The sequence below is a fragment of the Mastomys coucha genome, unplaced genomic scaffold (assembly GCF_008632895.1).
Source record: "Mastomys coucha isolate ucsf_1 unplaced genomic scaffold, UCSF_Mcou_1 pScaffold21, whole genome shotgun sequence".
NCBI classification, from domain to species: Eukaryota; Metazoa; Chordata; class Mammalia; order Rodentia; family Muridae; genus Mastomys; species Mastomys coucha.
In genome coordinates, this window is record NW_022196904.1 from 132,957,730 (window position 1) to 132,974,440 (window position 16,711).

Below are 16,711 nucleotides of genomic sequence, written 5' to 3' on the forward strand. Positions count from 1 at the left end.
AGGAGGAGGAGAGGGCTAAAGAGATGAGATGGAGAAAGAGGAGAGGGCTAAAGAGATGAGATGGAGGAAGAGGCAGACCTAAGGATCTGAGACCGTGGCAGTTTGTCCCTAGAGCTTTCCACACCACAGGGACTCTTAGAAGCTGTCTCTTATCATAGGGATTGCTGCACAAGGCCTTCCATGGCCAGGAAGCACTAAGGACCAACAACATCAGCCTGCTTTGGGGAGTTCAGTGGATACTTTCTGTGTGGTCCCGAATATCCTGCTTTGTGGAGCTGGCAGACTCCCAGCAAAATTACATCTTATCTAGGACCACAGACAGCCATTGTTGGCTCCTGGGTTTTGTCTACCCTCTAGATCTGAGTGCTTCCTTCCGTGGGATTATGACACTTACATCTTCTGTTCTCTAGACCTTAGACCCCAGAATCATCCATTGAACAACAACAAAAACAATTTTTTAAATTTTGTTTTGTTTTGTTTCTTGAGACAGAGTTTCTTTATATAGCCCTGGCTGTCCTGAAGCTCACTCTGTAGACCAGGCTGGCCTCGAACTCACAGAGATCCCATAGAGTCATTAAAGGCATGGGTCACTGGACAAGTGTTACTGAGCATCTTTTAAGGTACTGCTGTTGGCTGCGGAGATACACGGAATTCATACACAGGGCACGAGGCTCCCGGAGAGGTAAAGCAACCACATTTAAAACTGTAGTGGGGATAGTTCTCCAGATCCTACCAGAGTAACTGCCTCACAGCAAGCTGATGGTTAGCTGTTGGGAGTGCCAGACTGCGGCAAAACACGTGGCCAGAATCCAGGTAAGATCAGGGCTGCAGCACACAGCTGCATGCTTTTCTGGAGTCTGGCATTCCTGGGCTTTTTTTTTTTTTCTGAGTGCACATTGCTCTCCTGCTTTAATTCCCTTGTCCCTCTCAGGCCTGGTCCTCATCAGCTCTGCCATAGACTTAGAGACAATCAAGACAGAAACTTGGCAGGCAGGGTGGAGACAGAGGTATAAGCCAATCTCTGCTCCCCAAATCAAGCTGCACTTACCCAGGTCATCCTTTGGGTTGACCAAGCTATGCCCAGTCAAAGGTGAGGTTTTATTTGTTTGTTTGTTTGTTTGTTTGTTTAATCTTTTCAGATATGGTCTCATTGTGTAGCTCTGGTCTTGAACTCACAAAGACCTACCTGCCTCTGCCTCCCAAGTTCCAGGATTAAAGGATATGAGATACTGTACCAAGTTTAAGATAGACTCTCTTGGTTTGTTTGTTCTTCCTCTCTTTCTTTCTTCCTTTCCTTCCTTCCTCCCTTCCTTCCTTCTTTCTTTCTTTTTTTCTTTCTTTCTTTTTCTCTCTCTTTCTCTCTTTGTTTCTCTCTCTCTATCTCTCTCTCTCCATCTCTTTCTTTCTTTCTTTCTTTCTTCCTTCCTTCCTTCCTTTCTTTCTTTCTTTCTTTCTTTCTTTCTTTCTTTCTTTCTTTCTTTCTTTCTTTCTTTCTTTCTTTCTTCCAAGGTCTGGAGGTCGAACACTAGCCTCATCATGCTCAGCAAGTGCTCTCCTGCTAAGCCTCAGCCTCCACCAGAGGGATTATTAGGGTGGGGCAGCTCTTCCATTTGACTTCACAGTGGTAATTCTATGTCATTATTCTTAAAACCTATACACAAAGTGTGGGCCTTAGGGGAAACTGTGGACTTCAGCTAAAAACTAAGCCTTAATCTGGGTTTGCCATAGAAGATGCCTGAGATGGGAGACTGGAGGTGGGTAGGAATCCACAGGCGTTATACTTCTGGGTGATTGGTTTGGTGTGTGCATGAGTGCATGCATGTGCGTGTGTGTGTGTGTGTGTGTGATGCTGGGGTTGTACCCAGTGCTTCATACATACAAGGCAAGTGTTCTACCACTGAGTCATGGGCCCAAGCTCCTTTCCTATCTTTAAATTTCTAAACATTGTCTTACTTAGTTATCCAACTGGCCTTGAATTCACTCTGTAGCCCAGGCAGGCCCTGAAGTTTCAATCCTCCTGCCTCAGCCTCCTCAATAGCTGCAATTGATCACTAGTACAAGAGGAGCCACAGGCAAAATCAAAGAGGAGAAACCAGCAATCCACCTGGAGTTACACACTCAGCTCTGGAAAGTCACAAACGAGATCAGGACATCTTCAAATAAGCAGACAGTGCTTAGCATCTGCTTGGGTTGGTCCTGACTATCAGCTCCACCTGAGTTTGGAATCTCCTAGGAGACACACCTTGGGGTGTACCTATGCAAGTGCTTCCAAGGAGGTTTACCACAGGAAGGAAGACAACCCTGGATATGGGTGGCATTCCCTGGTGTCCTTGGATGAATAAAAAGGAGAAATGAACTGAGCCCCAGCATTCATCTCTCTGCTTCTTCCGGTCTGTGGATCCAGTGGAGTCACCTCCCCCTTGCCCCCATGGTGGGCTGGACCCTCAAACTGTGATCCAAAATAAACTCATTTCTTCATTCTTTAGTTGTTTTCAATACATTGCAGTAACCAGAAAAGTAACTAACACTGTCCCCTGTGCCACAACTGAGGGCTAGCCTGGGCAATAGGTGGGGACACAGGGAATGGCACAGTTGCTCACCTCGGCAGTGGGCATAGGGCATGGTGAGGGTATACTCCTCCTTGCGGTTCAGGAAGATGAGCTTAGCCTTGCCATCCAGAAGTGCTGACAGTGAGTTCCCTGCAAGGACAGAGCAGGGGCTGTTTAGAGCACAGACCCTTTTAGCATCCGGCTGCTGTGGCACCCCAAGGCCTGAATGTCCTCACAACATATCCCAGAGTTCCAAGCACCTTCAGCTGGGGCACTGAGGGAGAGACACACACAACCTCTGGGCCTTGAGTATCACAAAAAATTCTGTCTAGTTTGCACCTGTTACACATCCTGAGATGTCATCTGACTTGCAGAAAGTTAGTGGTCTATCTCACTCCACCGTGGAGTCTTAGGGAAGAGACTATGAGACTTTAGAGCCAGCCTGAGGCCAGAGCATAGGCGGGAAAGGTGATGGAACCTGGGTGTAGACACCACATGCTACCCTCTGCTGCTGCCAGGCACACAGAGGCCCTGAGCACCTGCTGGGGAAGTGTGTCATCGAGGTTCCTGGGCACTGCCATCCCCAGGCTCAGAGCAGCACAGGGTAGAACATGGCTGATGTATCCTGCTTGGGACACTCAAGTGCTTGCTAACATCAGGTGTGGCTTCCAAAACACTTGATGGAACTGTGTTCATATTCTGATTTCACTTCTATATACCTACCTACCTTCTGTCTGTCTGTCTATCTATCTATCTATCTATCTATCTATCTATCTATCTATCTATCCATCTATCATCTATCTATCACCTATCTACTCTCTACCTTTATCCACCTACCTTCTATCTCCCTATTACCTCTCTCTCTACTTACCATCCATCTATCTATTATTTACCTATCTACCTACCTACTACCTATCTCTCTGTTTTTCTACCCACCTATGTATCTTCCTGTCTATTATCTACTATCTACCTATCTTCTATCTATCTACCGACTTTCTGACTTTTTAATCTATCACTTTATCCATCTACCTATCTACCTTCTGTCTGTCTGCCATATATGCACCATCATCCATTTGCAGTAGTAGGGATGGAACCCACAGCCTCTGCATGCTGGGTGGGCACTTCCCATTCATTGATCTGCAGTCCTATCCCCCTTTGATCAGTCTAAACAGCCACACATGGTAGCTGATGGCTATGGAATTGGGCAGTTCTGTAGGAGCGAGTCCTTTCCTGCAAGCTTCTCCTTTGTTTCCTGGCTTCCCTACAGGTGTCTGCTTTCAGACGAGTTAGGGCCACCCGCATGGTCCCACCAGTGGGGTTCTGGGGTCCACTGCTTCTGAATGAAGTCCTCCCCCACTTCCACAAGGCCCAGCCCCCCCCACCATCCCATACCCATCCCCAGGAGCCTCCTCACCATAGAACTTAGACTTTGCTGTGATGCTGCCGCTCATGCAGAAGCCATCTTTCTTGTTGCTGACATAGAAGGCAGACACAGGAGGGTGGTGAGACACCTGTGTGAAGAGAGGTGGGTCTAAAGAAGGTTCCAGAAATGACAATCCCAGAAAGGACATTTGGGCCCCAAGGACATCTGGGAGGTGAAGGCCATATTCCTACAAGTACCAGGGCAGGGCCTGGGATCCCGGGGTCTGGGAACCTATTCAAGTTTCTGAGTCATCTAAGGGTGTCCTGCATGGGGATGTCAGGCTGCTCGCCTTCCTTCAGGTGATCTTCTGTCACACCATCATGCCTGCCCTTCTGGGAGAATCCCCATGGATGGTGACGAGGTGTGAAGCCTGTCCTGTGGCAGGGTACAGGCCACTGACAACCCCACTCTCAGTCCCACAAGCCCCTGCCCATCACCCACTGCACACACTGAGCTGGAAGGCAAGCTGGGCGGTGGGGTCTTGCCTGTTCGGCTATGTAGAAGGTATGGCTGTTGGTCTGCGGGTGCAGCCAGCGGCAGCGAAAAGTCTCCCCCAGGATGGGATTATAGGGTTTCTTGATGCCCTGTGGGGAGCACAAAGACACACTAGAGGAACCGAGAGGAGAGAGCCGCTTCTGGGGGCCTGGATGGGGTTGTTCCTGCCTTTAGAAGAGGTTTTGTCTTATTCTGCGTTGGGAAGACTACTTTTTTGCTGGTGGCTTACAGTTGTGTGTGTGTGTGTGTGTGTGTGTGTGTGTGTGTGTGTGTGTGTGCACTGCCTCAGGAATCTATCTTCTATTCAGCTTGGAGAAGCCTCAAGGCCCCAGCTAGATCTGACTGTCCCTGGACTGAGGACTGAGGAGCAGACCATACATAACTGGGTCAAAGCTAAGCTCGGGAGGTGCCAGGCTTCCAAGAGACCTTGGTCTAGCTTAGCTTACTGTATGACTCTGGGTTGGTTTTTTCTCTCTGGGCCTCAGGCTCACATGTATGCAATAAGACACAGATCTGGAATCAAACTCAGTGTAACCTTTTGTACCTCTGCCTCCTGAGTGCTAGCATTATACATGTGAGTCATACTCCCCACCCCGCCCCTTGGGTGCGTGTGTGTGTGTGTGTGTGTGTGTGTGTGTGTGTGTGTGTACATGTCTATGGAGGCTGGCAGTTAACCTTGAATACTGTTCCATCTTGTCTTTGAGATAGGGGCTCTCACTAGCCCAGAAGTTGCTAAGCAGGCTAGGCTGGCCAGTGAGCCTCGGGGACCCTCCTGTCTCTTCCTCCTCAAGCACCAGGACCATGGATCTCAAACTTATGCGGCCACACACAGCCCCTGTGAGTTTTAGTAATGAAATTCAGGCCTTCATACTTGCACGGCAAGCACTTTACAATGGACTCAGCTCTTCCCAGTCTCCCCTCCTCTTTTAAGATGGGTTCTCACTTATGTAGCCCAGGCTAGCCTTGAACCTCAGAAAATCTTCCCGTTTGTGCTTCCCTGGTGCTGGGATTACAGGTGTGCACCACCATGCCTGGTTAGAATCTTGGCTGCCAAGTTTATGGACTACGGAACCCCAGTTCCAACTGGCCCTGCGGGCCACTCCATAACCAGGGCAGCTCTGTTACCAGCTGAGTCCTGGACTTGGAGTTCTCCAAAGGGGTCCCTCGACAAATCCCATAGGTACTTTGTAACTTAGGATCAAATGCTCCTTTCCTGACCCTGTTGTGTGTGGTGGCGCTTGTCACCCAGCCCAAGGCTGTTTCCTCAAACACTGAGCAAGGGTCGCGCTCACTGGGACCAGCACTGGGTTGCTCTCCACCTCTCTGGATCTGGGGCCATGATGGGAATAGCTGGCTTTCTTCCATGCCATGGAAGAGTTGGTCCCACTCAGGGTGGGCTCACAAACCCCTTGGCTGGGACCCTGCCCTTCCCACAGGCCCCTCTCACCTTGGGCTTCTTGTAGAAGCCAGACAGGTACCACCGGAGCACAAGCTTCATGCGGCAATAGGGGTCGTCCTCTGCTGCTGCCCTGTGGTGGGGGTGGAGACCTCTAATTCAGGCTGGGGTCCCTGGCTACCCTCCTCAGCACTCACCCCTTTCTCCAACCATCCCAACCTCCATCTACTTGGCTAAAAGAGGCAGCCTCACCCCAGATGACCTGGGTACCCTGCCCCATCCTCCTAGGTAGGCCAGAAGTAGGCAAGCAGGTTCACCACATAGCGAGAATAGTACTGAGGTCAACTCCACGCCAGCGCAGAGGGGGCTCTGCACGCTCTGGGCTGTTTGGTGCCCCCACCTCTAGAAAGAACCCCGGATGCTCATGCCTTTATTTCCCTCTTCCTGGCTCCACCCCCACCCCCTGCCTCTGCAGTCCATATTGGTGTGGGACCATCTCCTGCCAGAGGTGCACCTGGAGAGCAGGTCTCCATGGTAGTAGTAATCGGAGAGCTTGCCCAGGAAGGACCGAGGTTCCAACACGAAGGTCGGCAGCACCACACGGGACAGGTCCATGCCCGGCCGCAGCTGTCGCAGCAGCACCCACATCAGGCTCTTGTTCTCCTCTGACACTGTCTCCACCTGGGAAGTCTCGTCCAGCTGCAGCAGAGGGACACGACCAGGCTCCATGAGCTGGGCTGTGAAGCCCCTGCTCTGGGCTGCCTAAGGGAGCTGAGGGACGGGGATCCAGGACAGCACATCTGACCATTGCCCGTGGGATGCCATTGGATGCATGTCCACTCTGTGTGAACAGGTGTCACCACCCACCCTGAGCTTGGGAGTGAGCAGGTTTCTTGGTGGAATGGGTGCCACCACCCACCCACACTGGGCTTAGGAGTAAGCAAGTTCCTCAGCAGGTCTGGAAATAAGTCCAGCTTTTCTACTCTGGCATCCTGGTTCTCCCTCTCACATGTACAACTGCCATTCACCACATGGCACATCCACAAGACCCTCACCAGAGAGTCCTGATTCACAGGGCTGCCTGATCCTGTATGTCTGGCTTCCAAAACCCCGAGTTAAATAACCCTCTTATCTAGAAGTTCTGGCTGCAGGAATCTGGTTTCCCCGGTCCTCTGTATATAATTATAGGTGTGCTAGGCAGCTTTCTGCTACTATAAGAAATACCTGAGGCCATTAAGTTAAAAAGAGGAGAGGTTTGAGCTAATCTCAGCACTAAGGAGACTGATGAAGGAGGGCTGGCATTCATGGCCAGCTTTGGCTGCAGAGTGAGTTTTAAGTCAATCTGGATTGACCTACACAGGATTGTTGGGCCTCACTGCTGTGGGCCTCTGGAGAGGCGGTAGATACATCATGGAGGAAGTATTTGACAGCACAAGTGCTCATGGCCAGGACATGAAAGAGGAAAATATCTGTCTATCAGACCTCTCTGAGCCACAGCCCCAGTGACCTAACTTCCTCCCACAAGGCCCCACCTCCCCAAGGTTTTACCACCTCCCGGCTGTGACAAACTGGCGACCAGATAGATGGTCCACACTCACCGTGCAGATGACAACACTCCCATGGCAGCATAGGCGCCTGACTGGGGTGAGGGGCTCCCAGGGTCAGGGTCATGCTAGGTGTATGTAGGTCCCAGCACGTAGAGGGCTGGGCGGGGATCTTTCCTGAGTCGCCTGTCCACTCTGGCCACACTCCACCCCAGCCCAGGGAGGCTGTTTGTTTGGGGCTGGACCCTCACATCAACCCTGCATCTCAGGCTAAGCAGGCAGGGGAGAGTTGAGCGGGCATCACTCAGTGTCATCACACCTTGCTGTGTCCTGTTTCCACTCTCAGCTGACAGGGCTCTCACCTCTCCCAGGTCCTCCTGGACCTGCTCCACATAGGTAGTTCCCCTCCGTGGCCCACCAGGGCTGTCCAGCAGGTCGCTCCCACTCTCATTGGTCTTGCGGCTGTGATCCTGGGTCTCGGCATCCGAGTCTTCAGCATTCTCTCGTTCTGACTTGTCTGAGAACGCATCGTTCTCCAAAGCAGACCCATTCAGCCTGTAGAGTGGAAATGCCCATGGACCCCCAATTCTAGGCAACACCTAGGACCTCGGACACCCACCTGGGTACCTGGCCTCTTTCACTGCAGGGACGTCACACACTGCCTTATACCAAGTGACCTGTATTTGTACTCCTGTTATATCAATAAGGATGCAAAGACTGGTACCCAGGAGAGAACAAGTCCATCACCCCAGCTGACCCATCTCCTGCTGCATAGGGGACACCATGCGGATCACCTCTCACCCAGTTCACTCACGGGAACAGGTCTTGGTCTGGGATGGTGGCCGAGGTGGGCAGTCCATAGAGAGAAGAGGGAGAGGCATCAGGCGAGGACCCCTGCTCCCCATCTCGGCCCTGCTTGCACGTGCTCAGTCGCAGCAGGCTGGAGCAGCGAAGGGCCAGCTCCAGGGCATCTAGCCAGCAGCGGCCTAAGGGACACAAAGGGAGTCTGGTGGGTGGCTTCCCCTCCACGTCCCCACCAAGGAACCTTAATCTGCCTGTTGTCTGAAATAGCCTTCAGAAACTAATCTCCAGCCAAGAAATCCCGTCTTTTAATTGTGAAACTTCTAGTCCTATGCCTCACTCCACCTCACTAGGGTCTAATTAAAGATCTGTCTCCCCCACAGACCCCAGCCTTGCATGTAGCCATCCTGGAAGGAAAGAATATGTACTAAAGAGACAGGTGTGCCCTCCCTTTGGCCACTAGACTTTTGAAACAGTGGACTCCAAGGCACTGGATTGCCCCAGGAGTCTCACGCTGGGGAGGGAAAGGCTGAAGTCTGGTCCCAGACAGAGGGAGCTTGTCTCCCAGAGACCTCACAGAGTTCTGAGAACTTGTCAGACCACCTTTCAGGAGAGACTGGAGCTGAGACAGTGATGGGTCAGTGACGGACAGGACCACACCCTGACCAGGACTCTTATTTCTGCACTCCTCCTGTTCTCTGTTTAAACCTAAATTTCATATCAGGACCCTGAAGATAGACTTGAGGATCTTGGGTGAGTATATCTTGGGGTTGCCAGGCCTTGGGGTGAGTCAACAGCTCTGGGAATATGTACACACATGTGTATGTCCTTGGTGATGACACTGTGGGATAGATATCAGGAATCCTGTGTGACTGAGGACAGAGGCTGGGCAGGCGTCTTACATACTAGTGAGGAGTCACTGACCATGTAATTTCAAGAGGTAACAAGAGATAGTTAGGGCTGAGGGACAGCAGGGGAGGGGGATGACAGGCAGGCCTCTGTTTAGCACTGAGGTTCTACTTTCTTCATGACATTGTGTGTGCATGAGTGTAGAACTTGAGTTAGATCTATATCATACCACTGTTCTCAGGGGTGAGGCAGGGTGGTAGGAGGGTGCTGTTAAGAGCTATGGGGAAAGGAACCCATGCAGGTGACACCAGTGTCTCAGAGTAATTACTAACAGCAGGTGCTTCCATCCATGCCTCAGAGTCATTTATAAATGATACTACGTGTGCCCAAGCAACTCGTCAGTGAGGGTCCCAGCTCAAGGCAAGATGAAGTTCTTGATTCCTAAGCTTGCATGCTGCATGTCCCTGGGAAGTGTAGATGTCTTTCCCTAACTTAAAGATAGAGCCTTTTGTTTGAGAGTCCCTGAGGCTACACTGGGATGCTCAGGGGGACCCACTTGGTACCCTGGCACTGCCCCTGAGGCTACACTGGGATGCTCAGAGGGACCCACTTGGTACCCTGGCACTGCCCCTCTTGCTGAGGGATATCTGAGATCCTGCTGAGTTTACTGTAGGCTTGGTCTGAGCACAGTGCTACCTCCTGTGACAGTGGGCATTTGTAGGGGCAGTGAGGGGGGTCATGGGAGGTTTTACAACCCAGGTTGACAGCTGGTTATAGAATTGGACTGAGGGCCCAAATGTGCATTTTGTAGCTGCCACAAAAGACATTCAGGCTGGCAAGATGGCTCAGTGGGTAAGAGCACTGACTACTTTTCCAAAGGTGCTGAGTTCAAATCCCAGCAACCACACGGTGGCTCACAACCATCCATAATGAAATCTGACGCCCTCTTCTGGTATGTCTGAAGTCAGCTACAGTGCACTTATGTATAATAATAAATAAATCTTTGGGCTGGAGCGAACAGGGACTGAGCAAGTGGGGGCCGACCAGAGCGAGCAGAGGTCCTAAAATTCAATTCCCAACAACTACATGAAGGCTCACAACCATCTGTACACAGCTACAGTGTACTCATATACATAAAATAAATAAATAAATCTTTTTAAAAAAAGACTTGACATTCCGAACGGTACCCATTTGAAAGCCTCTGCTTCTTGCAGGAAGCCCATCTGATACATATGGTATGTAGATAACATTCTTCCACGATTTTGGTCCCTGACAATCAGGGCTTCAGCTCAGGCTTGTCATCTGATGCCTGGCTTACTGGTCACAGACACCCAAGGGGTGCAGAATCTGTGAGGGCATAGGTTATCTGTTTACCCCAGAGCCCAGCAGGTTCAATGACTGAGTGAGTGAACCATATTAAAAGTAGTTAAGGGCGGTGGTGGCGCACGCCTATAATCCCAGCACTTGGGAGGCAGAGGCAGGCAGATTTCTGAGTTCAAGGCCAGCCTGGTCTACAGAGTGAGTTCCAGGACAGCCAGGGTTACACAGAGAAACCCTGTCTTGAAAAGCAAAAAAAAAAAAAAAAAAAAGGGCTGGAGAGATGGCTCAGCAGTTAAGAGCGCCGACTACACTTCCAAAGGTCCTGAGTTCAAATCCCAGCAACCACATGGTGGCTCACAACCATCTGTAATGAGATCTGGTGCCCTCTTCTGGGGTGTCTGAGGACAGCTACAGTGTACAGTGTACTTGTATAAATAAAATAAATCTTTAAAAAAAAAAAAGTAGTTAAAATAACTCAAGAGGGAGTGAAGATATAATTTTTGACCACCAGGGGGCACCATAGCACCAGCAGTTGAGCTAGCTGTAGGATTCCAAGCCTGGACAGCTGGGTCCTAGTTGTCAGGGCCTTGGACCTCCAGCAGGGGGTGCAGCTCTGAGGCTTTGATAAGGAGCCACAGCCTGGCTAGAGGCTGTCACTTGAAGGACTTCTGGTAATGGGGCTGCTGCTTGGAGTCTGTTACCTAGTTCAGAGAATCTGGGACTCGGGGAAGCCCACATTAATATCTGTAACCTATTTTTGCCAGAATACCTCTAGGCTGCCTGTGACTTAATTTACCCATTAAACTCACAGCTGCCACGTGATTGCTTCCATGCAGCCCTGGGGTTCCCATAGCATTGGGCTGACAAGTGCGGCTAGTCCTGTTTAATCTGTGGGAAATCTGAGGCTTAGCTTTGAGAGGGATATCACTGTAAGGTAGGCTCAGGCTGTGTCTGAATCTAGGGGGTCCTGGGGAGGGAGCAACAGGGCAGGTTGCACTTACCGTCTGATTCAGAAGCGGCCCTGAAGATCAGGTAGCTGCTGGGGAGGGGCTGCGTGATGGAGCCCACACTCTCCCCCTTGGGGCCCTGGAGAGAGAGAGACCTGCAGGGTCAGGCACTGGGCCAGGAAGGCTGTGAGGAAAGGGATGGTACACTCCACATCCCTTCTAGTCAGATGCCTTTCCTTCCACTTAGCTTCCCGATTATGGCTTCCAGAGCCATAAAGGCGAATCCTGAGCTCACAGTTGAATTTGAACTTCAGAGAGACATCGAAGGGCTGTGTAGTTAGTATATGTAAATCTGTCTGGTATTTGGAATAAAAGTGTTTTGTTTTGTTTTGTTTTGTTTTTGAGACAAGGTCTTTCTGCATGGTTGTGGCTGGCCTGTAACTTGCCATGTAGATCAGGCTAGACCTTAAACTCATAGAGATTGCCTGCCTCTGCCTCTGGAGTGCCAGGATTAAAGGTCTGACCCATCATGGCAGGCCAGGATAAATTTAGACAGTCAGAATGTTCATATAAAACAGTTTTATTCCCCCCCCCTTTTGGTTTTTCAGGTAGTTTGTTTAGAGACAGGGCTATGCTCACTCTGCAGCCTAGACTGGCCTGGAACTTTCTATGTAACTGAAGATGGTTTTGAACCTTTGATCCTCCTGCCTCCAACCCAAGTGCTGCCTAGCCCTGGGTGACATCAGTATCATCAGAATGCTGAAGGAGGCTGCACTGTGCTAGGTCAGGCATGTTAATTCATCTTTTGAGGTGGATATTTTTAATCCATAATGGGTTTATTCAGCTGTAGTTTGTAAAGTGGGGGAGAATATTAATTTTAAAACTAATGGAAGCTAGGCATGGTGGTTTATCCCTGTAATCTCAGCAACTGAAAGAACGAGGAAGGAAGGCTGCCGCAAGTTTTAGGTTAGTGTGAGCCTTAGAATGAGCTATGAGTCGGGATGGGCTGTCGAGTAAGATAAACCCTGTCTCCAAAACCAAACCAACAGCAACAAACTACACCACCACCACCACCACCACCACCACCACCACCAACAACAACAACAACAAAAACCCAAGCTGGCTAAGAGCTTTAATCCCAGACTCAGGAGGCAAAAGCAGGTAGATCTCTATGAGTTTGAGGCCCTCCTGGTCTATCTATATTTTAGGCCTCCCAAAGCTACATAGTGAGACTTTCTTTCACCCCATCCCCAATCCAGAAAAACAAAAAACAAATAAACAAAAAACAAAACTCCTAAACTTTGTCATTTCTCTGAAACCTATGTATGTATAACTAAGTTTTCCCTGGGGACCCATCCCTGTCCTGATCAGTTCTTCCTGAGCAGTCCTGGTGATGATAGATGAGGTCAGAGCCTGGGACAGTCCCTTCCTCCCCTCCAGACAGCATTGGATGAGGGGTTTAATGTTTAGCCCATTCTGCCTCATCCCTACCTCCTGCAGCCTGTCAGAGGACAGCCACCCCTCCAAGGATCCCTTGCTGGGGCTCCCATTTTGAAATTGTGGTCCCAGGAGGTCCCTCCAATGTCCCCGAGTTTCCACCTGGGTGCCCTGTGGATCAGCTCACCTTCACAGCCCACACGGATTGGTCCAGCGGGTGGAAGAGTTTGAAGCAGAAGCCATCCTTCTTGGAGGGGCGCTCGATAAGCTCACAGCAGTGCAGCAGCACCGTGCCCACCCACTGGCCCACCTTGGGCGTCTTGTAGATGAGCAGCACGCCTGGCTTCAGCACACACCACAGCTTCGTCCAGCTCTTCAGGGTCCCTCGGATCTGCAGAGGAATTCATGGTCAGGCATCCACGGAAGCTGCTCCCTGGGCCATCTATGCAGCTTCTGTGCATCTATGCAGCTTGGTGGCGGATAATCAGAGGCAAGGACTAGGGTGAAGGATTCCTGGAGGCCCCTGGAACTGGGAAGAGTACCCCAGAGCTCTGAGGGTAGTGTGGTCCTCACAGCATCTTGACTTTGGACTCTGGCTGTTAGACCTATGAGGAACCAGCTTTATTGTGGGGCCGTTTGTTACAGGAGTCAGGGGCCACTCAGACAACTTTGTAGTGACAAACACTTAGACTTGTTTCCCAAGTGCCATGAATGTCCCAGTCGCTAGGAGTCTCTGGGAGTGGCACCTGCCTACCTTCAGGCTGTCAGCCATGATGACCACACTGGGATCAGTCAGGGCACTGAACAGCTGCTTTGTGGCCCGCTTCTTTTCCTGCCGATAGTTCTCCTTCTGTGCCTGTGAGCAGAGCAGACATGGATCATGGAGTGCATGACCAGCTCCTCCCACTGCCAGCAGAGCGCAGGGAAAGGAGGATATAGGGGGTGTGGGTATCCCCTCTGTCCTTGCCCTGGGCCAGGCCCACCTTGAGAGTGTCCTTCTTGGAGACCCTGGTCGTTGGAGAGGTACATTCCTTGTCAGATCCATTGCAGAGCCTGTACTCAGCCTACAAGAGAGAGAACATGGTGCTGGGGGTGTCAGGGTACAGTTGGGGCTGCCAGGACCGGAGCAGCAGAAAGCAGGGGTCCCAGAATGACTAAAAATGAGACAGTGAGATGAACACCAGCATTCATCTCTGCCTCCTGATTGTGGGGCCAATAAAAATGACTGCCTCAGCTCCAGCAGCCATACCTTCTCCTCCCTGACCATGATGGGTGGTACCCCCTGAACTATGAGCCAAAATAAATTCTCCTTCCCTTGAGGTACCTTTATCAGGCATTTTATCTCAGCAACAAGAAAAGTGACATGGTGGGATTTGCAAAGCAGAGTTTTGGTGGCAGCTAGGACATGGTGGTGACAAGCTCCTAGGCTGTATCAGCCATATCTCCCACGATGCCCAGAATGGCCACTCCTTGGCTACCATCAAGGGCTCATCTCTAGGAGACCGTGGTACGGATGCCTACTGGCTCTGGGGGAGGTATGTCTAGAGGGTCAGTGTGTAGGCCTTGCTTGAAGCTACAGATGAGAGCCAAGCATCTGTACCTGGGCCCACAGCTCACTTCCCAGACCCAGAACAGTAATCTACGAATCATGGAGCTGGAAGGAGCCACAACCCCATAGATGAAGAAACTGAGGTCCAGAGTGTGGAGCCAGAACATATTCTATAAGCCACAGTTTGGGGATGGCAAACTGTGCCCCAAACCCCACATGCCACCTGTTGATGTATCCCTGGGTTCTACAGGTGTGATGTATGTGATCCTGGCAAGCTGTTACATGCTGTTTGAACTCACTGAGAAGTTGGCCCTGGGAATCAGGCCGCACCCTACCCATTTCAGACCAAGTGTGTTTGTCTCGGTGTTCCCCAAGGCCTCTGGTCTACAGAGGGTTGGATGGCTGCCTCTCCCTGACTCTGTGACAGGGAGGAGAGACAGCAGCCCTAAAGAATTCAAGTACTGTGCCTTTGAGAACAGCTGGAAGGGGACCATTTCTAATAGAGGAGGTTACCGTTGTTCAATGTAATAAGTGTCTATAGTGGGAGCAAGGGCCCAGAACTCAGCTATGGACAGAAGGCACAGTTGGGAACTGCAGCTGACTGCCTCAACTTCCCCAGGTGGTTAAGTTAGGCTGGGCATTGTGAACCCTGGCAGTCCCTTTGTCCACTCTCTCTATCCAGCTACCCCAGTCACCTCTGCTGAGCACTGAAAACTCCCGATTTGATGATATTTTGCTGCCTGCTGCTTCAGTCTATTGGCTACCTCCATGTGTTCTTGGACTTTGGCTTGCTAAGTACTTAATAAATGCGCTCATTTAAAACCCAAACAATGGCTATCGGCTGACACAGCCCATTCTCCTGCACAGAACAAACTGAAGTGTCTGGAAAAAGAAAAATCAAATGACTGTTTTGTGATGTGAAAATTATAGCCTGAGAGTCAGTTTTAATCGTCAACTTGGTGGAATGTAGAGCACTGGGAAGAGTCTCGGTGAGGACTCTGTGGATCGGGTCGGCCCGTGATTTTCTTTGTTAGCTTAACTGAGGTGGGGAGGCCAGCCCTGAATGTGGACATGTTTCATGGGCCAGGCTCTGGACTGAATGGAAAGGCCAGAGAAAGCTGAGCCTGAGCCCACGGACTCGTCAGCTGCTTTCTGAGGAGGGTAGCGGTGACTAGTGTTTCAGGTTTCTGCTGCCTCAACTTCCCCAAAGTGATGGGCGGTGAGAAGGAAGGAAGGTTTACTGTGCTTGGCTCTGAGGGCTGGATGGGAGTCCACAGGTCCATGGAGGCTGGAAGGGTGAGGGGTCAAAGTCCTGTGTGTGGGGTTTTGTGTTAGTGTGTACTTCTGTATTCGTGTTAGTATTTTTCAAACATTATTTATTTGGTGTGTGTGTGTGTGTGTGTGTGTGTGTGTGTGTAGCTCAAAGACAACTTGCAGGAGTAAGTACTCTCTTATAGTGTAGATTCCAGGGACTGAACTCATGTCATCAGACATGGTGGCAAATGCCTTACTTGTTGAGCCATCTCATTGGCATATACATGCATATTAAACAAAACAGATCAGCTGGGTGTGATCTTACATGCCTCTAATCCTAGCACGCAGGAGGCAAAGAGAGGCTGACCCTTGTGAGCTGGAGGCCAGCATGGTCTGCATAATGAATTCTAGACCAGCCAAGGCTACCCAATGAGACCCTGTCTCAAAGACAAACAAACAAATCACAACAGCTCAGGTCACTAGTGTTACTGTGTTCCATAGAGAAGGGGACTGATAGTCCCATAGCAAGGCTCAGGAGCAATGATATAGCAAATAAGAAGCCAAGCTGGGACTGAATCTAGTGGTCCCCCTTCAGAGCCACATAAGAACATTCCAGATGGCCAGAGGGAGTGCTGGGCTCTGTATAGAAGCAGTCTTTGAGCTCAGGAGGAGGAGGAGGACAAGGAGGAAGAGGAGAAAGAAGAGGAAGAGGAAGAGGAAGAGGAGGAGGAGGAGGAGAAGGAGGAGGAGGAGGAGGAGGAGGAGGAGGAGGAGGTGGTGGTGGTGGTGGAAGAGGTGCCAGGTAGCAGGCCTCTAGGGATAGGCCCTGTTGGGACTCTGCAGACTGCTCCCCAGCCTGACCTGATCCTCTCTCCACATTTCTCTTTCTAAGTCCCTGAGTGACCTGCCCAGAATGAGGACAGCTCTGACCACAGGGGTGGTGACATGCACCCTGACTTGCTCAGGGCTTAGACAGTTCCAGCTCGCAGCCAGTTCTGTGGTGAGCTGTTTGTCAGAGCATCCTTGTGGGACTAACTCAGCCCCTGCTCAGACTAGCAGCTGGCGTTCGTCAAGAACTGCGAAGAGAGGGACAAATAACACGATGGTTTCACCTAAAACACTAGTCTGGTTGTGAGCCTAGCCTTTA

The 16,711-nt window shown here is 50.7% G+C and overlaps 1 protein-coding gene across 2 annotated transcripts in view; it reads right to left on the reverse strand.

The window, feature by feature from the left end:
* The window catches only part of Osbpl5 (oxysterol binding protein like 5), a 54,557-nt gene that overhangs the window by 9,028 nt on the left and 28,818 nt on the right, over positions 1–16,711 (reverse strand). For both annotated transcript variants that reach the window (XM_031388992.1, XM_031388991.1), the window contains exons 4-14: positions 13,745–13,825; positions 13,516–13,617; positions 12,949–13,152; positions 11,379–11,463; positions 8,222–8,393; positions 7,770–7,962; positions 6,378–6,562; positions 5,915–5,996; positions 4,458–4,556; positions 3,964–4,060; positions 2,601–2,699 (exon numbers count right to left, since the gene is read on the reverse strand). In XM_031388992.1, coding sequence (XP_031244852.1) covers positions 2,601–2,699; positions 3,964–4,060; positions 4,458–4,556; positions 5,915–5,996; positions 6,378–6,562; positions 7,770–7,962; positions 8,222–8,393; positions 11,379–11,463; positions 12,949–13,152; positions 13,516–13,617; positions 13,745–13,825 — 1,399 coding nt within the window. The remainder of the gene's footprint in view (positions 1–2,600; positions 2,700–3,963; positions 4,061–4,457; positions 4,557–5,914; positions 5,997–6,377; positions 6,563–7,769; positions 7,963–8,221; positions 8,394–11,378; positions 11,464–12,948; positions 13,153–13,515; positions 13,618–13,744; positions 13,826–16,711) is intronic.